Genomic DNA, 22,627 nt, shown 5'->3' on the forward strand with positions numbered 1-22,627 from the left:
TGCTTTACTAAACATAGTCACTGCATACAATTTCCATTAGTGTGTGTGTGAACGTTTCAATATTATTTGTCATTACACTGATAATTGGCATAATGTAGGCTACTTGGCGTTTTTATAACCTAAACTTAATAGATAACTGTGCAAATACTTTTGGAAAGAAATACATTTGAATGACAAGTTATGGGTCATTACTGGTACAAGACTTACGGGTGTGTGACTTGGCAGTCAATATTTAATAGTAGCCTCAACCTCCTTATGGGAGTGTGCTGTCTAGTTGGCAACTCCTAGAGTGGCATTTCCCTTCATTAAAAAGTAACAACCATGTATATAGAATTTTAAAAAAACACTATCACCAGTGTGGATGATACCACAACATCTAGATCGAGTCCATGTGGCACTGAGTTGGATGTTCATATTCATTAACCTGGATAATTGACCGCGTTTGTGTCCCAAATGACACACACACACCATGTCATTATATAGGAGAGCAGACATGTTAATAAGGTGTACAATTAAGATTTAAGATTTAACTCTGACATTTATTGCAAAGCAATACGTATTTCTTTAGTGTTGAAACAGAGGCACTGTTTTTATTGTATTGTAAGAAAAACACTAACAATGTGTTTTGTATTGTAATCACATTTATAAAAATCACTGTCTCTCATCCCTCCAACATTCCCTTTATAATTACATCCAAATACTTAGCTAAGTACATGTCAACAAAACACATCAAAAAAGATACGTACTCTCTCTCGCTAATACATTTATGTTAAGACCGCAAAGCTGCCCGAGCTTTGTCCAAGATGTCCTTCCTCATCCTTGGATAATTGGGGTGCGCATCCAAAACCTAAAGCAAACATTAATATTTAGTTTATGTATAGGATGTTATCCAATGACAACACGTAAACAAATCACATTTTTACACAAATCTTATTTCAACATAAATAACATGTGAAGCTATGATTTCAACTTACCTTATGACAGACATCTATGGCATCAACATGCCTCTTTGCTTTCAGGTAGTTGAATGCAAGCTTGTATCCTGGGACAAACACATACTTATATTAATATACTGTTATATATCTAAATTACTAATTACTAAATGGCAGCAAGTACAAGATGTCCTTAAACATACCTATAGTGGGGTTCGTTTGATTGCCATATTTCCAGGCCATTTCATAGTTCAGCGCTGCATCCCGGAATGCCTGCTCCTTCTCCATAATGTAGCCCATGTATTCATAAGCTTTACAGCATGACTGTGAAAATTAACAATGACTGTTACTGTGAGTGACTCAAATTAATTCTGATATGTTTTGATCAAGGGTATGCATTGACCTTATTATGGCGAAGGCATCTCTTCAAGAGGTCCCCGGCCATGTCATATTTCCCTGACTGGATGTAGATGTCAGCCAGGAGCAGCCAGCTCTTCTCAAACTCGTCAGCGTCAACAACGCTCCAGTTCATCTTAGCTACGCGTTTGAGCTGGTTCCTGGCTCGAGGGGTTTGTTTGAGAATCATGTAGGCTGTCGCCATGGCTAGCAGTGCAGGCACATGGTCCTTCTAAGTTAAAACAGAGAGCTCTGGTTAGCTAGGTGTTGTTTTACGGTGAATCAGATCTAACATTTCTCTCTATTTATATGAAGTAGACAAGAGTATCCAAAAATACAAACAAGAAAGTTTCCTTGTCAGCGAGGATTCTATTTGCGCATCAGGATATTCTCTTACACAAGTTATCTTACTATGTTAAATACATAGTACGTTCCTCAATAACTAAGCTGTTAAGAAAACCTCCAAAGTAAGCATCAATAAAGTGTAAAGCAAAGAGAAAGCCTGAGATAATGCACCCGCGTAGTGATGTTAGATTTGCTCTAAGGGTGTGTGTGAGCACACTTATGTACACCATCTGGAGTTGACTTACCTCATTGTTTGCAATCTCTGTGAAAACATTCAGGGCTTTTTCGACGTTGGCTTTCTGCTTGGTGGCCAGAAAGCAGTAGTTCTCTAGGATCCGTAGTTGGACGTGTCCACCGGCTGTCTGGGGCTTTAACTCCTTCAGGAGCTTCTCTGCTGTCCTCACGGCGAGCTGCTCTGACTCCTGCTTCTCAGTAGAGTTCCTGAGCATAGATGAGAATGGAAAATGAAGCACATTTACATCAATGACAACTTGACAGTCAGATAAATGAGCAAGAATAACATGGACATAAGGATTTGTGTTTTAGCTAAGATATACACTGAGTGTACAAAACATTATGAACACCTTCCTAATATTGAGTTGCACCCTTCCCCCCTTTTGACCTCAGAACAGCCTCAATTCGTCGGGGCTTGGACTCTACAAGGTGTCAAAAGCGTTCAACAGTGATGCTGGCCCATGTTTCCCACAGTTGTGTCAAGTCGGCTGGATGTCCTTTGGGTGGTGGACCATTCTTGATACACGTGGGAAATTGTTCATCTACACTGATTGAAGTGGATTTAACAAGTGACATCAATAAGGGATCACAGCGTTCACCTGGTCAGTCTATGTCATTGAAAGAGTTTTGTACACTAATGTGTTGTACACTCAGTGTATTGTCACTGTAAGCATAAAAAAAAATAACATCCCCACAGCTAATATTCACATGCTCATTGAAAGACATGACTATTACTGCACATGTTACTCACCCCATGTCACCATCTAGGTTCTCAAAGACTTCTCCTCCCATAGTGTCATTGTCTGGGTTAAGACAGATCTCAATCATGTTGTACACAGCATTCTGACCCCAGTCGTTGTCTTTCCGTGCCTTGTTGAAGTGTCGCAACCCATCATTGGGTTCACCTGTGTACCTGGGCACCAATTACAACTTCATTATTAAAAAGACACCATAATCATTCTAGCTAAAGATACTTTTGATTAATGAACTTACCACAGATAAAGTCCTTTGCAGTAGTTAAACCCAGGGTCAAACTTGGCCCTGGAGGAATGTTTTTCAGCCATCTCCAGAAACCTGGGAACTTCCTCTAACTTCCCAGCTCTCCTCAGCAGGTCGATTAGACGTGACAGTGTTGGGTAGTTGTCTAGCAGGAACATATGGTAAAGACATTACTTCCCATCCAGGGGAGGTCAAATCAGCAGTGCATATTTACATTGAGGTTCTTCTGCTTTTCAAGCTTTACAAATCCCCATTTAAATTCTATTTCAGGGGGGAAGTTGTGTATTCAGACCTAAGAGAAACAGAGCCCTGTCACACCTGGTTTGCGCTCCAGTAGCTGCTGAAAGTGGAAAACGGCTTGCTCATAGTCCTGCTTCCTGAACATCAGGTCAGCCATCATCTACGAGGAAACAGAGAAGTTTGTAAAACAATCAAGTTTTACAATTGGATTTTCCTTTGGGACTTGACAGAAATGGCATATATAACTAACCAGTGTTGCATCTTCATTGACCTGGTCACTCTTCAGAAGGACACTGCATTGCTGTTGGCAACCATCCACATCATCTAGAGTGAGGTACAACCGTGCCAGCTCCAGCATCACCTGGTAACAATGAAAGCATTCAATTGAATTAAACTTTGTTAACCGATTACCTTCTAACATCATAATTATAATATAATTTCCTATGAGCAAATGTAGCAGTATGCCTTGCTGGCATTAAACACACATTTACACATTGTTAAAAATAGATTTTAATGTAATTATAAACATTTAGTAATTGCAAACATGCTAAACTATCGTAATAAGCAAATTAGAAAATACAAAAACAGCACAGAGAGGGGGAAAAAAGGATGCTAGGGATTCACAAATACAGCTGCAGGGAGCACACACACTGAAGGTTTGATTCAGCTGCACCGACCTTGCCATCACTCTCACAATAGACAAGAGCTTCTTTGTAGAATTTCACTGCTCTCTCATAGCCTCTAAGACTTGTGTAGTGTTTAGCGATCTCGCCACAGATCTCTGCAGCGAGCTGCTTCTGCATGGAGACAGCGTCTGGCTGCTCCAACTGCACCCGCTTCAACACCTTGGCCTGCACATCCCGGGCCTAAAAGAAACACAAGTCTGGGTTCAGAGTATAGCTAATAAATAGCAATGTTGTGAATTATGCATGTATTTTAGGGGAGACCTTGACAGATTTTCAATCTTAGAAATTATCATAATAATATATTTCAGTTATTTCAGTTTCTCTCATTGCTTAGCAGAATGGCTTTTACAATATCAGAAGACTTACTCTTTGCAAGGAAAGTAAAGCATCCTCGTTTTTGTCAACCTTGCCTTGGATCTTGGCCAACAGGACCAGATAGCGACAATCATCGGTTAGCGACGGCAGCTCATTTACTAGACAAAACAACACAAGGCGACAAGAGTGAGAAGTTGGAAAAGCGCTACATAAGTAACTATGTATTATCATTGTAATTTATGACCAACAACAAAACATAGAATTTAACATACAAAATGTTCAAAATTGTTGCAATGATGTCCAGCTTACCTGGGTCATGGGCGAGCGCCTCTTGTAAAACTTTCTCGCACCTCTCGTACTGTCTCATCTTCATAAGCAGTTCAGCCAGGTCATATCGCAGGAAGTTCTGCTGCTCAGTCTTCAGAGCAGCTTCATAGTAATTGATTGCCTGTGAATAACAGAGGTGAATCATATAGCTAATGACTACTATAGATTGATCTTTGAATGTTTTTTTCTTACAGGCCTGCTACACTGGACACGTAACTTTTGCAGAGCCTAAGACACTCCAATTTATTTCAATGAAACCTGGGAGTAAGGAGCACGGCTGTGAGAGGATCGCATTGCTTAGCGTAAAATTACGCTCTGGATTTATTTGTAATAATTTGATGTGCGCCTCACTCCCGAGAACACTTGATGAAGTGGCTTGTACGGCAAAAAGTTACACATCCAGTGTAGCAGCTACTGTTTTCCCGACGCCTCAGTGTAGCTCCCTAGTTAGTATACAAACCTTGACGTAATTGTGAGTCTTGACAAGAGCTTTCCCAATCTTGCTGGCCAGAGCTCCATCTTTGGGGTTTTTCTTCAGAGCCTGTTCGTAGATCTCGATGGCCTTCTCTGGCTGCGGATAAACAGACTTGACTTTGTGACGTTCAGCTGTACCGAACATTAACTGTGACGATTCAACATTTCTCAGTGAGGGAGTCATGAAGGAAGATAGCAAACATCTGTGCATTGTATCTTTATAAATATTTGCCTGATTGAAGAAAACATTGCATAATACTACTTCCTGTGAACACACTACTGAAAAATACCCCAAAACCATGCAAGCCTTGCATTACCTTGTTTTGGCCAACAACGAGATTAATCTATATTCAATTTCATACCTACCTCTTGGATATTCACATAAGCATCCCCAAGTAAAATATATGTATGAGGACTGGGAAGCTTCTCCACTAATTCTCTGAGGAAAGAGGGGAAAAAGATCACATTGAATCTTATTCTAGACATTACAGTATCACATTATACAGACATGGGTGTGCTCTGAGGTTCACGCATGCCTAATGGCTTCCCAGTGGGGTCTCTGTGTGGAAAATCCTATCAACACAAGTACAGTATCAGAGATGAGGGTAAGGACCTTCGGCTCACTTCTAGACACTGCAGGCAGCTTTGCACATTACAGCCTTGCTGCATGAGTGGATAAAGTTGAATATGTACACTTGATTTGCTGTGAACTTTTGGCCTGGATACTGTTATGGCCTGACTGCTGCTATGGCATGGGTGGGTGGGCTGACACAGCAATGGGGGATGTGGTTAGTGCACTGGATAAGAGACGTGGTTTAAAGTAGTAATAAACTATTTGTTACCCTAAGCTAGATGTCAAACACCATTAGTGAACAGTTTGTGTGCCTAACGGTCAGACTATAGCCTTTTCTATAATGCCGTGTTGTTCCTGACCTGTAACAGCTGGCATAGAGGCGCTTCTCTTTCCTGTGATTCAGATATATGTCGGCCATCTTCTCCTTGGCCTGGATATAGTAGGGCTGCTCAGGGGTAATGTTTCTGAGCATGCTCAGCGCAAGCTCGGTGTCGCCACGCAGCAGAGCCAGGTCAGCGTTGGCAATGGTGACACGCAGCTCCTCAGGAGTGCCTGAGAACTCGTTGATTGCGTCTTGCATCACTTTGGCGGCTTCGTGCTGAAACGTCAAACCCACGTTCATGAAATCAGACTTCACTGTTCAACACTGGGCAACGACATGACTGAGACAGAAGAGAATGGACAAACACTACCGGGAATGTAAGTACAATAAAATATGGAGTATGTATGTTCTCAGTGCAAAGACCCCTATCTGCATCTCATGAGTTCCTGGAAAGTACACAGTTCCTAGAAAGGCCAGCATAACTCAAGTTATATTGAATAATACTCTCTGTTGCTGAGCTTGTTCTCTCCATGTTCCCTTACCTGTTCTCCATTGAGCCAGAGGGCCTCGGCGAGTTCCAGGAACACGGATACACAGTCAGCAGAGCTCAGCTCCACCTTCTTGTTCTTGGACTTGGCTGAGGCCCCGGCCCTGCGGACCCCCGGCAGGATCATGGCCATCTGCAGAGTCTGGATGGCCTCTTGGAGCTCCCCCATCTTCTTCTGGGCCTGGGCCTTTATAAGGTGATACACAGGGTGCTCTCGGACCTGGCAGGGTGCAGCACACAGAGTTATTAGAGGATGATGTTCCCATAACAGTTCTGTTTGATCTAATATCACGTTCATCTGAAATGCTGGTCTTACCGCAAAGTTGTGGCTGAGGCAGAGCTCCAGAGACTGGGAGGAGAGCTTGTAGTTGCCTTGTAAGAGGTGGATCTGTGCCATGAGCAGGTGGGCCTCAGCATGGGAGGGACACTGGTCCAGGCAGTGTTGGAGGCTGCTCTGAGCAGAGTCAATGTCACCTAAAGGATATCAGCATTGCCATCAAACCCATGAATTGTTGTCATCCATGTTGAGAACAACTTGGCATGAAAACAGAGCAGAATTCTGTCACATGCAATTCAGTTGAAACTCACCTGACTGAAACCTGACTTTGGCCAATAGGAAGACACCTTGTAGGAGTCCAGGTATTATCTTGACCACAGTGTCCAACACAGAGGCACAGTGTTGGAGCTGAGGGGCAGGAGGCTGGCCCTGGGCTGGAGGCTAACACACACATGATACCAATGGACTTCGATCAAGACCACGATGAATGCCATGACGGGGGCTAAAAGTCAATTTACGACCCGTGACAACTTCTTTGTATTGTTTCTTAGTAAATATGGTGTCAAAAATTACTGACAGTAATCTCTATAAATGCATCCGTAGATATGCAGAGCCCCCCCACCGGAGACCGGGGTTCAATCCCCAAGTCGATCCTTCCACCTTTCTCTCCTCTCCTTATCTATAGCCCCTTATAATAAAGCCTTAAAATATGTATTGAACAAATGTATCCATAGACATCTCTCTCCAGACTGACCTTAGCAGGACAGAGTGCTATGTACTCCTTGACAATCTCCAGCAGGAAGTCAGGGTTGAGCTTCTCAAAGTAGTCCACCCCCAGCGGCAGGCTCTGCAGTGTGGAGAAGTGGGTGTCCACGGCATCGTTCAGCAGGTTGGTGACCTCGTCCTGTGGCCTGTGTTTCTTCACAGCCAGCACGGCGCGCAGGTACAGCAGCTCCTGACAGAGAGGAGAGAGCAAGCCAAGGGTGTCACCAGGTTCACACAACAGTATTCAGCTCAGTAGGGCAGCTCTAAGACAACATGGATTGTAGTACCAGGGTACAGCAGAGGGTTAGTCCCAAATGGCATCCTATTACCTATATAGTGCACTACTTTTGACCAGGGCCCTATGGGCCTTTATAGTGCACTATAAAGGGAATAAGGTGCCATTTGGAATGTACCCAGAGTCTCCCCTATAATACTTAAGATCCACAGGACCAGCTGTTACTCAGTGGTTACTTATCCAAGCTAATGTCACTGTTAAGGGCTTAGCAAACACAGGAAAGCCCACGAATTTCTAAAGAACTACCATCACCTAAACAAAAAGCTTTCCAAAAGCCTACTAGGCTTCACTTGATGACCAAACACTAGATATAAATGTCAAAAGTAGAATAAAAAAAGTATTACTTTGGCTAGGCCTTTGAACTGGATTGAACAGAGCAATATCTTTCCTCTATCAGCCTTACCCCTGATTTCCCAATAGACTGCTGGATCTCTGTGAGAAACTCCAGCTGTTGCTCTGCATCCTCTAGGTGTCCCTCGATCAGCTGGCACCTGATAATACCTGGAAATACAGAATTACAGATCAGATGTTTTTACAATCTACAACTTCATTATTCGTTTATAGATATAGGTATAGAATTACATGCATTGCTACATTACAGCTAAAGTTAGAGATCTACAGCATATGTCTAAACAATCAGGGTAACCCGTCTCACCTGTCAAAGCGGAGACACTTGTTTCGTCCAGGGTCATGGCAGTCTTGTACCACTTCATAGCCTCTTTGATTCTTCCCTGCAGAACCAACTGGTAGCCCAGCTCTGTGGCCAGATCAGAATCCCCTTGGGCTTGGGAGAAGGCTCTGTCCACCATGATGTGAGTCTGCTGAATCACTTTATCATTTCTTCCACACTAGTAAATGACAACATTAGAGTAAGTTTATACTTTGTGTATACCTCATGTCAAACATGTCATGTACTGGTTCAGGGACTGTTGTAATGTTACAAGGTGAAGTGAAGGGGTTCTCGATCTCTTCAGAGGTGAAACCTAGTCACAGTAGCTTCCATGTAAAAACATTTATCGAAAAGCATTAAACAAACACTAAATACAGTATCTTATAAGCCCATGTGGGCTGGGCATCCTGAAGATGCAATACACTCTAATAATAAATCAAATGAGTCTTACCACCCGTGTGAAAGCCAAGGACATCCCGTAGAAAAGCTCTGGGCTGTGAGGCTCTTGGGCGTCCAAGTTGCTGACCAGATTTGAGAGCAGGTTTACGGACTGCCAAAAGTAAAAAGGGTATCCCACTTGACCACGTACACATCATGGAAATCATTATTTACCATTCACACGTAGTTGTGTGGCGACAGGAGGAAGTGCATGCTAGCTGATCCCAAAGACTTCCAGTCTTTGTGCTAATGCTAGTTAGCAGTGGCTCACGAAACTACCTCTAACTTCCTTCATACTGGACGCAGAGACATAAAAATTGTATCCATGAGTTCATCTGACTCTGGGGATATATATATATATACACAGTGAGGGAAAAAAGTATTTGATCCCCTGCTGATTTTGTACGTTTGCCCACTGACAAAGAAATGATCAGTCTATAATTTTAATGGTAGGTTTATTTGAACAGTGAGAGACAGAATAACAACAAAAAAATCCAGAAAAACGCATGTCAAAAATGTTATAAATTGATTTGCATTTTAATTAGGAAAATAAGTATTTGACCCCTCTGCAAAACATGACTTAGTACTTGGTGGCAAAACCCTTGTTGGCAATGACAGAGGTCAGACGTTTCTTGTAGTTGGTCACCAGGTTTGCACACATCTCAGGAGGGATTTTGTTCCACTCCTCTTTGCAGATCTTCTCCAAGTCATTAAGGTTTCGAGGCTGACGTTTGGCAACTCGAACCTTCAGCTCCCTCCACAGATTTTCTATGGGATTAAGGTCTGGAGACTGGCTAGGCCACTCCAGGACCTTAATGTGCTTCTTCTTGAGCCACTCCTTTGTGGCCTTGGCCGTGTGTTTTGGGTCATTGTCATGCTGGAATACCCATCCACAACCCATTTTCAATGCCCTGGCTGAAGGAAGGAGGTTCTCACCCAAGATTTGACGGTACATGGCCCCGTCCATCGTCCCTTTGATGCGGTGAAGTTGTCCGGTCCCCTTAGCAGAAAAACACCCCCAAAGCATAATGTTTCCACCTCCATGTTTGACGGTGGGGATGGTGTTCTTGGGGTCATAGGCAGCATTCCTCCTTCTCCAAACATGGCAAGTTGAGTTGATGCCAAAGAGCTCGATTTTGGTCTCATCTGACCACAACACTTTCACCCAGTTCTCCTCTGAATCATTTAGATGTTCATTGGCAAACTTCAGATGGGCCTGTATATGTGCTTTCTTGAGCAGGGGGACCTTGCGGGCGCTGCAGGATTTCAGTCCTTCACGGCGTAGTGTGTTACCAATTGTTTTCTTGGTGACTATGGTCCCAGCTGCCTTGAGATCATTGACAAGATCCTCCCGTGTAGTTCTGGGCTGATTCCTCACCGTTCTCATGATCATTGCAACTCCATGAGGTGAGACCTTGCATGGAGCCCCAGGCCGAGGGAGATTGACAGTTATTTTGTGTTTCTTCCATTTGCGAATAATCGCACCAACTGTTGTCACCTTCTCACCAAGCTGCTTGGCGATGGTCTTGTAGCCCATTCCAGCCTTGTGTAGGTCTACAATCTTGTCTCTGACATCCTTGGAGAGCTCTTTGGTCTTGGCCATGGTGGAGAGTTTGGAATCTGATTGATTGCTTCTGAGGACAGGTGTCTTTTATACAGGTAACAAGCTGAGATTAGGAGCACTCCCTATAAGAGTGTGCTCCTAATCTCAGCTCGTTACATGTATAAAAGACACCTGGGAGCCAGAAATCTTTCTGATTGAGAGGGGGTCAAATACTTATTTCCCTCATTAAAATGCAAATCAATTTATAACATTTTTGACATGCGTTTTTCTGGATTTTTTTGTTGTTATTCTGTCTCTCACATTTCAAATAAACCTACCATTAAAATTATAGACTGATCATGTCTTTGTCAGTGGGCAAACGTACAAAATCAGCAGGGGATCAAATACTTTTTTCCCTCACTGTATATATATACATTTATTAATTGCCAAAATCCCAAACTATCCCTTTAACGCTTAATGTTTGGAAATTACCTCTGTGATGTCCCCCTCTCTGCATAAGGAGTGAAGAGCGAGCATTCTCAGGGCTTCTAGGTTGTTTTTATCCCTCTGCAAGAGCCTAGAATGGGACAGGAAAAATCTCTTTAATGATCAGCACTGTTTGTTTGATGCTAATGAAAATGTGGTGGTCAGAGTATTGTATTTGTTTCTTCCCATGATGGCTTATATGCCCGACACGGCTGGAGGAAGGGAGAGAATACAATCTATGGAAGAACACCCACTTAGACAATGAGAAAAAAAGAGAGTGCCGGACTTTGCACTGCATGTGTCCATTCCTCTTCAAAGAGCTACGGCTCAGCAGGGCTAAACCAGTGGCTCTGGCCTTGGGCTTAGTCCCCTTAGAAACGGGCTCCACCTGAGTGATCCTCCTTCCTGCAGTTCATAGAACCTGGAGAAGTGCATCCCGGGAAACGTGTGGCTCTAGCGCTTCAGCTCAAAAGTCTTTTTATATTCCCTGGCTCTGGCCAGGGTCCAGCGGGCGAGCAGTCAGGAACAATGGCTCAGTCATTACGCCACTGGTTCCAGGCATCACGCTCCATTTTTCATTTGCACTTGAATACGGGCCACTTGCAAAGGCTGACTGGCTCATTCTTTATATGGCTGCTATTGACTGACCAAATCCATCAATTTAAGTATTTATTTGATCCAAACAAATCTTTACAAACTAAGATTAAAGCCAGCTATTATTTCCAGTATCATTAACTTAAGAAACAAGAAAACAGAAATTCTAGAGCAAAATCACCTCTAATATGAGATACTATACCTCTGTGCTGCATCTACAGTTTGCTCCCAGTCCTGCAGGGTCAATAGAAGCTTCATCTTCTTGATAAAGGCAGGAAGGAACCCAGGGAAACTAACAATCACTTGGTTGACTGTCTCCAAAGCTCCGGAATAATTATGCCGATACTCATAGTAATGTGCCTGAAACAGACAAAAGATCATACAATTTATGGACATGTCGAGGGAAAGTAAAACGCACTGTTGTACATCTGTTTCAAAAGCTAATTACTCTCCACAAAGAGCAAAAGATAGCAAGATAGTAATTGGTCTCACTGTATTACCACAGATAAGGCAACATAGAGCATTGGCATTTCAAAATGGTCCATTCAATATTCAAGATATGGTACAAATTGAGAAACAGATTGTGTTAGTGAATACTAGACTCGGACATCCCAGTGAGGTTGTGGGATACAGAAAATCCAGCACTATGGGGGATTATCATTGAGGCACAATAACTAGGTGCCACATGAAATATGAGAAGTGACAGAGACCTGTGACACTCTGGCTCCGGGACTTTGATTATTGAGCCAGGGTTGTTCATTTTCTGTTGGGTGTATTTCTATGTTTGCTTTTCTGTCGGGTTTATTTCTAGGTTTTGTCAATGACTCCCAATCGGAGGTAACGAGTGTCAGCTGTCGGCTCGTTATCTCTGATTGGGAGCCATATTTATACTGTGGGGTTTCACTTTGTGGTTGTGGGTTTTGTTCCATGTTTCTGTCAGTGTTACAGAGGACTTCACTATCGTCATTTGTTGTTTTTTTCGTGGTTGCTTTATTAAATAAAGTCATTATGTTCACTCCACGCGCTGCGTATTGGTCCGCTTCTTCAGACGATCGTGACAGAAAAACCCACCACAAAAGGACCAAGCAGCGCGTCCAGGAGCAAAGGGTCTGGACATGGGAGGAGCTGTTGGACGGAAAAGGGTCCTGGACGTGGGAGGAGATCCTGGATGGGATGGATCGCCGTCCATGGAGCGAAACGGTGGAGAGGCGACGGCGAGAGGAGCAACAGCGTCGGCAGGGCTATCGTCGGAAGGACGGGAGGCAACCCCCAAAAAAATTTTGGGGGGCACATGGCTTGGGCGCCTGAACTGCCCGTCTGCTCAACGGCGCCTGTACTGCCCGTCTGCCCTATGGCGCCTGAACTGCCCGTCTGCCAAGCGCTGCATAAGCCGCCCGTCTGTACTGAGCCTGCAAAGCCGCCCGTCTGCCATGAGCCTTCAGAGCCGTCCGCCAGACCGGGAGCCGCTAGAGCCTTCCGCCAGACAGGAGCCGCTAGAGCCTTCCGCCAGACAGAAGCATACACCAGCTATGGAATCAGCAGGAGCCGACGCAGCCCGTACAAGACTGGAAGCCCAGGTTCGGGATCAGCAAGAGCAGCTCCTGCAGATGGGAACCGCCCTGCTGGAGGTGATGACCACTCTCCGAGGCTGGGGTCCGCTCCACCGCCAGCCGCCCAGCCAGCACCGTCAGCCAGCCATGAGCAGCCAGATCCGTCAGCCAGCCATGAGCAGCCAGATCCGTCAGCCAGCCATGAGCAGCCAGATCCGTCAGCCAGCCATGAGCAGCCAGATCCGTCAGCCAGCCATGAGCAGCCAGATCCGTCAGCCAGCCATGAGCAGCCAGATCCGTCAGCCAGCCGCGAGCAGCCAGATCCGTCAGCCAGCCATGAGCAGCCAGATCCGTCAGCCAGCCATGAGCAGCCAGATCCGTCGGCCAGCCATGAGCAGCCAGATCCGGCCGCCAGCCATGAGCAGCCAGATCCGTCGGCCAGCCATGAGCAGCCAGATCCGTCGGCCAGCCATGAGCAGCCAGATCCGTCGGCCAGCCATGAGCAGCCAGATCCGTCGGCCAGCCATGAGCAGCCAGACCCGGCGGCCAGCCATGAGTCGTCCAGCCAGGATCCGCCAGAGCCGTCCAGCCAGGATCCGCCAGAGCCGTCCAGCCAGGATCCGCCAGAGCCGTCCAGCCAGGATCCGCCGGAGCCGTCCAGCCAGGATCCGCCAGAGCCGGCCAGCCAGGATCCGCCAGAGCCGTCCAGCAAGGATCCGCCGGAGCCGTCCAGCCAGGATCCGCCCGGAGCCGTCCAGCCAGGATCCGCCGGAGCCGCCCAGCCAGGATCCGCCCGGAGCCGCCCTGCCAGGATCCGCCAGAGCCGTCCAGCCAGGATCCGCCAGAGCCGCCCAGCCAGGATCCGCCAGAGCCGTCCAGCCAGGATCCGCCAGAGCCGTCCAGCCAGGATCCGCCAGAGCCGTCCAGCCCGGATCCGCCAGCCAGCCAGGATCCGCCAGAGCCAGCCAGCCAGGATCCGCCATTCAGTCCGGAGCTGCCCCTTAGTCCGGTACTGCCCCTTAGCCCGGTGCTGCCCCTTAGTCCGGAGCTGCCCCTTAGTCCGGTACTGCCCCTTAGCCCGGTGCTGCCCCTTAGTCCGGTGCTGCCCCTTAGCCCGGTGCTGCCCCTTAGCCCGGTGCTGCCCCTTAGCCCGGTGCTGCCCCTTAGCCCGGTGCTGCCCCTTAGCCCGGTGCTGCCCCTTAGCCCGGTACTGCCCCTTAGTCCGGTGCTGCCCCTTAGTCCGGTGCTGCCCCTGAGTCCGGTGCTGCCTCTTAGTCCAGTGCTGCCCCTTAATCCTGTGGGGTTTAGTTGGGGGGTGGTCATGTGGAGGAGGTTACTAAAGCGGGTAGTGACTATGGTGGGGTGGGGACCACGACCAGTGCCAGAGCCGCCACCGTGGACAGACGCCCACCCAGACCCTCTCCTAGACTGTATGCTGGTGCGCCCGGAGTTCGCACCTTTAGGGGGGGGTACTGTGACACTCTGGCTCCGGGACTTTGATTATTGAGCCAGGGTTGTTCATTTTCTGTTGGGTGTATTTCTATGTTTGCTTTTCTGTCGGGTTTATTTCTAGGTTTTGTCAATGACTCCCAATCGGAGGTAACGAGTGTCAGCTGTCGGCTCGTTATCTCTGATTGGGAGCCATATTTATACTGTGGGGTTTCACTTTGTGGTTGTGGGTTTTTGTTCCATGTTTCTGTCAGTGTTACAGAGGACTTCACTATCGTCATTTGTTGTTTTTTCGTGGTTGCTTTATTAAATAAAGTCATTATGTTCACTCCACGCGCTGCGTATTGGTCCGCTTCTTCAGACGATCGTGACAAGACCTCAACAATGTCTCCAATATCTTAACATCTCTTCTCATTGCAAGTGAATTGTGCCCTTCTTACCTTTCCCATCAGAGCGAAAACGTCTGCTTTCTCTTTCAGGCCTTCGTCAAAGTATTTCCCAGCCTTCTTGGCATATGCATCCTTACCAGAGGTCAGATCTATCCAGCCTTTTAGGATAATCCCCTGAACAACAGACATGAATCCAAATGTTATAAGGGTAGACACAAATAAATCTACCTGGTTTTCTAGTCATTCCACTCAAAATGCTTCTAAAGAAAGTTCTCAAATAGCCTAGTGATGACAAAGGCCATCCCTAGGCAACCCTATATTGCCATAGCGTGGGCATAATTTCATCAATTTAACTGTTTAAGGTATGTGTACAGTGGCACTTGCAGACTTTGTACATTTTTGCAAATGCATCTTCAAAATAAAAATAAAATCTTTGTTACAATTTGAGAGAAACACATTCTCACAAAACTCACTTCTCTGGAACCATTAGAGATTTTGATCATCCTCTCTATGTATTCCCTTGCTTTGTCATTTCGTCCCAGAAGCCAGAGGAACATCCCAGCGTAGTAGAGACCCTTAGGTGTTGCACTTTTACGGTCCTCTTTCACCTTGGCATCCAGTTCCTGAATGACATCTCGATCTGCAATCAACACAAAAAGTTAAGTGTATAGTAGATTCAGCTACAGAAAAATACCCAGAGACATAAACATGGATCAAGACAAATATGGGTTTACCTGGGTTTGGCCTTTTCTTTTCAGCATAAACAAGAGCCATGAATGTGCAGAGAGACACATCTCTTCTGTCTTTTATCGTCTCAAACTCATGGATGGCTTCCTGAATTTGATCTAAAACGAAACATATAAATCACTGATATTACAAGAAACAGATATACAGGTCCAAAAGTATTTGGACAGTGTCAAATTTTTTGTTGATTTGTCTCTGTACTCCAGCACTTTGGATTTTAAATGATACAATGACTATGAGGTTAAAGGGATACTTCGGTATTTTGGCATCGATGCCATTTATCTACTTCCCCAGAGTCAGATGAACTTGTGGATACCATTTTGATGTCTCTGTGTCCAGTATGAAGGAAGTTGGGGGTAGTTTTGTGAGACAATACTAACTAGCGTTAGTGCAATGACTAGAAGTCTATATTCTTATTTACAATAAAAGTGACTCCAAAATGACGCAGGTTGGCATTTATTGTCATGAATCTTGCCCTGGATGCAGAACTTAGCTATTTCCGCTAGATGGGCCAGCTGCAAAGTCTAAATTGGCTATATCGAACTATGTACAAAAAATGCTGCAATTTCTAAAAGGTTAACCTGAAATTACCCTCAAACTAAACCTGACAGTCTGCAATTTAACCCCATACCGTTAGTTGTACCATTTCAAATCCAGGATGCTGGAGTATAGAGCCAAAAAACAAATACATTTGGGCCTCCCTGTAGCTACTTTATTTGATTGTTTCAAACTAAGCAATGGAGTCCTCCTTTACCTTGCATCAGGATGCTGTAGGCATGGAAAAAGCTGAAGATTGGATCATTGCTGAATTTCTTCTGTGCCACAGCTGCAGCATTTAATACATGATTGAAATACTTCTCGTGGCAATAGTAGTTCATCAAGGCCTGGGAACAAAACATGAAATGTAGAGCTGTGATAGAAAATAGCTTAATTTATGTCAGAGCTCAAATCAAACAAAACATTTAATAAAATACATGAGTAAATCTTAGTAGGCTGTAAACCACCATTGTGCTGATAAAAACAAAAACTATTTTGGAATGCAAATGGTCAGCATGACAATACTTGTCCGTAATATCCTCAATGCTTCCTGGAAAGTTGCATTGCAAGTTGGCCTGTATTACTGATATCACGTCGTGTGTTTATTCAACAATTTAACCAATATGCTAATCAATAAGACCATTCAGAACATGAATAACTTAGGAGCTTCATCCTGAATATTTTGCCCCTTATTCTAAGAGGACAAATACATATCTTACACGTTTTTACGATAAATGTCACTTGCATGTCATCAGAAACATCCTGCCTGGCAGATAAGGTAAACTGTGCGTTCTTAATTTCAGAACTTTTAAAGAAAGAACCAAGTAAGCTACACTGCAGCTTGACATTCTAAACAAGCTAAACAGGTTACACGGTTAAGTGTTTCTTTATTGTATATATTGATGTGAACATGTATCAGTACATAGAGAAATTGGTACAGTGCAACACTACAACTTACCAGCGTTGACTCTTCATCCTCCATTTCTGCCATGACAATGTTTCACCTCAAACCGCAGCAATGAAATAGAGCGTAAATGTTTCACTGAATACTGCAGCCGCATGTACTCTCAAAAAGCAAGATAGAAACCGATTATAGCTCAATTTTGGCCATCTTGCAAACACCAGTAAGCGTCTTTCGTTTACTTGACAACCACCGCCGCCATTTTTAAATGGTAGAGGAAGTTGAAAATCATTGGTTTAACAGTAATGTTTCACAAGGTGGCGCTCCAAGCACGCTGAATATAAAATACTGACCCCACCCGCACGCAGCTCTTGTGGTTCTCTGGCACAATGGCTGTGAGAAGAGGACGCTTGTGGCTACTTTGTGGGGTTTTCTCGTTTGTACAAAAGTGACCTAGGTTCCCATCTTTAGTCTATGACCCGGAAACCGATAATAAGTGGTCGAGGTTTACATTAGTTACCACAGCCACAAAGTAAAAATGGCTATAACGTTATCGTAAAATTCATGAATGTTTTTTTTTAAAGAGAAATTGTAGAAATGGGCGGGGTCTATGACTTTGTGGCTGTGGTAACTAGTGACGACCAGTGGTCGAGGAGTGTCATTTCGTTGGTAGGCAAACGGAAGACGGTCCGCCCACATAGTTTAATCAAAGACAGTACAGTATGAAGATAGACAAAAGCCGCTTGTCCAAAATAAATTCCCGATCACACTTGTAGGCGATGTCATGGCGACTTTATGTAGCTAAACTGATACGTAGAAACACGTCATCGGGTCAAACGGTCTCTCGAACCAAACTGCGCATGTGCAGGATGTCAAATCAAAGGCACTCCTTCGATATAAAGTTGTTTTTGACGAGAATTAAAACGTGTCACTTTTATGAGGTTGGGGTAATAACATGTTCTACTACCTAAGACATTGCCTCGAATCTAGGTTGTGCCTTTAGATTTCGAGAAAAGTAACAACTAAGGAAGAACTGTTCCTTTCTCTCATACACTTCTCAAACCCGAAACCCCTGCCTGGTCTGCAAGCGTTCCCGGAAGTCTCGCGATGTTGCGAGACTTCTGGTTTTAGAAACTCTGTGGTTTCATACTGTTCTGTCTTTGGTTCTCCCCTCGATAGCCTCCTTTCAGCAAGGAAGCGGGAAAATTTTGAAATCTGCTGCCACACCCCCATTGACTCAGGTGTAGAAAACCATACACACGTTTAAAAACAATATGCTACTTATCGTTTTATCTATAAAATGTCTTGCACAACTAACTTAATTTGTTTTTAGCCCTTTAAACATTTATTTGGGGATCCCCTCTGTAAACGTAATTTGCTTGATGATGAGCGATTGGCTAATGAGGGTCTAATTTCCTACATTTTCGTTCACATTCAATCTCCTCGCCGCCTCTCCTCGATTACCTTTGACCTTTTTCAAAAGTAGGCAAGAGAGGACAGAGCAGAGAAGACGCAGGAGGTGAGCACATCTAATTGAGAAAAGGGCTGTATCTATACTGAACAAAAATATGAATTAGGCCATAATCAATGGCCGACGCTTGGCATTGTGCAGGGTGATGTTAGGCTTGTGTGCGGCTGCTTGGCCATAAAATCAAATCAAATTGTATTGTTCACATACACATATTTAGCAGATGTTATTGTGGGTGTAGCGAAATGCTTGTGTTCCTAGCTCCAACAGTGCAGTAGTATCTAACAATTCACAAAAATACACAGAAATCTAAAAGTAAAATAATGGAATTAAGAAATATATAAATAAATATCAGGATGAGCAATGTCGGAGTGGCATTGGCTAAAATATAATAGAATACAGTGTATACATATGAAATGAGTAAAACAGTATTTTATTTTATTTTATTTCACCTTTATTTAACCAGGTAAGCCAGTTGAGAACAAGTTCTCATTTACAACTGCGACCTGGCCAAGATAAAGCAAAGCAGTGCGATAAAAACAACACAGAGTTACATATGGGGTAAAAAACATAAAGTCAAAAATACAACAGAAAATATATATACAGTGTGTGCAAATGTAGCAAGTTATGGAGGTAAGGCAATAAATAGGCTATAGTGCAAAATAATTACAATAGTATTAACACTGGAATGCTAGATGTGCAAGAGATTATGTGCAAATAGAGATACTGGGGTGCAAAAGAGCAAAATAAATAACAATATAGGGATGAGGTAGTTGGGTGGGCTAATTTCAAATGGGCTGTGTACAGGTGCAGTGATCGGTAAGGTGCTCTGACAACTGATGCTTAAAGTTAGTGAGGGAGATAAGAGTCTCCAGTTTCAGAGATTTTTGCAATTCGTTCCAGTCATTGGCAGCAGAGAACTGGAAGGAATGGCGGCCAAAGGAGGTGTTGGCTTTGGGAATGACCAGTGAGATATACCTGCTGGAGCGCAGACTACGGGTGGGTGCTGCTATGGTGACCAATGAGCTAAGATAAGGCGGGGATTTGCCTAGCAGTGATTTATAGATGGCCTGGAGCCAGTATCAATCGCGGTTATAATATCGTTTAGGACCTTGAGCGTGGCTGAAGTGCACCCATGACCAGCTCGGAAACCGGATTGCATAGCGGAGAAGGTACGGTGGTATTCGAAATGGTCGGTGATCTGTTTGCTAACTTGGCTTTCAAATACTTTCGAAAGGCAGGGCAGGATGGATATAGGTCTGTAGCAGTTTGGATCTAGAGTGTCACCCCCTTTGAAGAGGGGGATGACCGCGGCAGCTTTCCAATCTCTGGGGATCTCAGACGTTATGAAAGAGAGGTTGAACAGACGAGTAATAGGGGTTGCGACAATTTCGGTGGCTAGTCTTAGAAAGAAAGGGTCCAGATTGTCTAGCCCAGCTGATTTGTAGGGGTCCAGATTTTGCAGCTCTTTCAAAACGTCAGCTGTCTGAATTTGTGTGAAGGAGAAGCGGGGGGGCATGGGCAAGTTTCAGCGGAGGGTGCGGAGTTGGTGGCCGGGGTAGTGGTAGCCAGATGGAAAGCATGGCCAGCTGTAGCAAAATGCTTGTTGAAATTCTCGATTATTGTAGATTTATCGGTGGTGATAGTGTTTCCTAGCCTCAGTGCAGTGGGCAACTGGGAGGAAGTGCTCTTATTCTCCATGGACTTTACAGTGTCCCAAAACTTTTTGGAGTTAGTGCTACAGGATGCAAATTTCTGTTTGAAAAAGTTTGCCTTTGCTTTCCTGACTGCTTGTGTATATTGGTTCCTAACTTCCCTGAAAAGTTGCATATCGCGGGGGCTATTTGATGCTAATGCAGTACGCCACAGGATATTTTTGTGCTGGTCAAGGGCAGTAAAGTCTGAGGAGAACCAGGGGCTATATCGGTTCTTAGTTCTGTATTTTTTGAATGGGGCATGTTTATTTAAGATTGAGAGGAAATTACTTTTAAGGAACAACCAGGCATCCTCTACTGACGGAATGAGATCTATATCCATCCAGGATACCTGGGCCAGGTCAATTAGGAAGGCCTGCTCGCTAAAGTGTTTTAGGGAGCGTTTGACAGTGATGAGGGGTGGTCGTTTGACCGCGGACCCGCTACGGACGCAGGCAATAAGGCAGTGATCGCTGAGATCCTGGTTGAAGACAGCTGAGGTGTATTTAGAGGGTATGTTAGTCAGGATGATATCTATGAGGGTACCCATGTTTACGGATTTAGGGTTGTACCTGGTAGGTTCGTTGATAATTTGCGTGAGGTTGAGGGCATCTAGTTTGGATTGTAGGATGGCCGGGGTATTAAGCATATCCCAATTTAGGTCACCAAGCAGTACGAACTCTGAGGATAAATGGGGGGCAATCAATTCACATATGGTGTCCAGGGCACATCTGGGGGGCTGAGGGGGGTCTGTAGCAAGCGGCAACAGTGAGAGACTTATTTCTGGAAAGGTGGATTTTTAGAAGTAGAAGCTCAAACTGTTTGGGCACAGACCTGGATAGTATGATAGAGCTCTGCAGGCTATCTCTACAGTAGATTGCAACTCCACCCCCTTTGGCAGTTCTATCTAGACGGAAAATGTTATAGTTGGGGTTGGAAATTTCAGAATTTTTGGTGGCCTTCCTGAGCCAGGATTCAGACACTGCTAGAACATCAGGGTTGGCGGAGTGTGCTAACGCAGTGAATAACTCAAACTTAGGAAGTAGACTTCTGATGTTTACGTGCAAGAAACCAAGACTTTTGCGATTACAGAAGTCAGCAAATGATAGCGCCTGGGGAGTAGGAGTGATACTGAGGGCTGCAGGGCCTGGGTTAGCCTCTACATCACCAGAGGAACAGAGGAGGACTAGAATACGGATACGGCTAAAGGCTTTAAGAACTGGTCTTCTAGTGCGTTGGGTACATAGAATAAAGGGGGCAGATTTCCGGGTGTTGTAGAAAAGATTCAGGGCATTATGTACAGACAAGGATATGGAAGGATATGAGTAAAGTGGGGGTAAACCTAAGCGTTGGGTAACAATGAAAGAGATAGTATCACTAGAGGCACCAATTGAGTCGGTCTCTGCGTGTATGGGGGGTGGGACAAAGGAGCTATCTAAGGCAGGTTTAGCTGGGCTGGGGGATCTACAGTGAAATAGTACAATTAAAAATAACCGAAACAACAATAAGCTAACCATGTTTGGGCTGAGGCTAAACATAAACAGGATGTAGTACCGTAAAAAGGAACAGTCCAGCAGACATCAGCTGTATAGCTGAGTTATCATAAGGTCCGGTGAACAGCAATAGGATAGTTCGGAGGCTGCTAAAGCACTAGCAGGTAAGAGGCCACGGCTAGCGTGTGCTAGCGGGCCGGGGCTAGCAGATGGAATCTTCGTGGTCGACGTCGTCAGTAACCACATCAGACGATTTCGTCGGCAGACCAGTCGTGTAGGATCGGCGGGGCTCCGTGTCAACACTAGGTGGTCCCGTCCGGTTGACAGAGAGGTAGATAGCCGGGAGATGGGCCTAGCTCAGGATGATTAGCCAGACCACAGCGTCCATTTAGTTGAAGCTAGCTGGTAGCGATGAATCCGGAGTTAAAGGTCCAGTGATTCAGTGATTCCGGCAGAAAAACTGATATGTTCTGGGTCGATAACGCGCTGTGCAGACTGGCCGAATATCCGGTGATTAATATCCAGTGATTAAATTAATCCCGCAGAAAAAAATCCAATGTTCTGGGTGAAATACCGCTAACTGTGGCTAATAGCAAGTATGTAAACATTGTGTAAACATTATTAAAGTGACTAGTGTTCCATTATTAAAGTGACCAGTGATTCCATGTCTATGTACATAGGGCAGCAGCCTCTAAGGTGCGGGATTGAGTAACCGGGTGGTAGCCGGCTAGTGAGAGCTATTTGAGCTATTTAACAGTCTGATGGCCTTGAGATAGAAGCTGTTTTTCTGTCACTCGGTCCCAGCTTTGATGCACCTGTACTGACCTCGCCTTCTGGATGATAGCAGGGTGAACAGGCCATGGCTTGGGTGGTTGACGTCCTTAATGATCTGTTTGGCCTTCCTGTGCCCCCAGTGATGGAGGTGTCCTGGAGGGCAGGCAGT

The 22,627-nt window shown here is 44.9% G+C and overlaps 1 protein-coding gene across 1 annotated transcript; it reads right to left on the reverse strand.

The window, feature by feature from the left end:
- Positions 1-549: 549 nt before the first annotated feature.
- ttc21b (tetratricopeptide repeat domain 21B) lies at positions 550-17,563 on the reverse strand. The gene is made up of 29 exons (XM_041864876.2): positions 17,087-17,563; positions 16,346-16,475; positions 15,582-15,692; positions 15,321-15,487; positions 14,899-15,021; positions 11,662-11,819; positions 10,872-10,956; positions 8,850-8,948; positions 8,384-8,576; positions 8,132-8,229; positions 7,423-7,623; positions 6,980-7,109; positions 6,708-6,865; positions 6,387-6,611; positions 5,882-6,120; positions 5,315-5,387; positions 4,935-5,045; positions 4,457-4,595; positions 4,199-4,305; positions 3,824-4,012; positions 3,397-3,507; positions 3,225-3,306; positions 2,901-3,051; positions 2,659-2,820; positions 1,919-2,114; positions 1,336-1,560; positions 1,136-1,256; positions 975-1,042; positions 550-847 (listed from the first exon to the last, which is right to left on the reverse strand). The coding sequence occupies exons 1-29, from the start codon at positions 17,117-17,119 to the stop codon at positions 770-772; spliced, it is 3,963 nt and encodes a 1,320-aa protein (XP_041720810.2). The 5' UTR covers positions 17,120-17,563; the 3' UTR covers positions 550-769.
- Between the last annotated feature and the right edge of the window lie 5,064 nt (positions 17,564-22,627).

The sequence above is a fragment of the Coregonus clupeaformis genome, chromosome 4 (assembly GCF_020615455.1).
Source record: "Coregonus clupeaformis isolate EN_2021a chromosome 4, ASM2061545v1, whole genome shotgun sequence".
NCBI classification, from domain to species: Eukaryota; Metazoa; Chordata; class Actinopteri; order Salmoniformes; family Salmonidae; genus Coregonus; species Coregonus clupeaformis.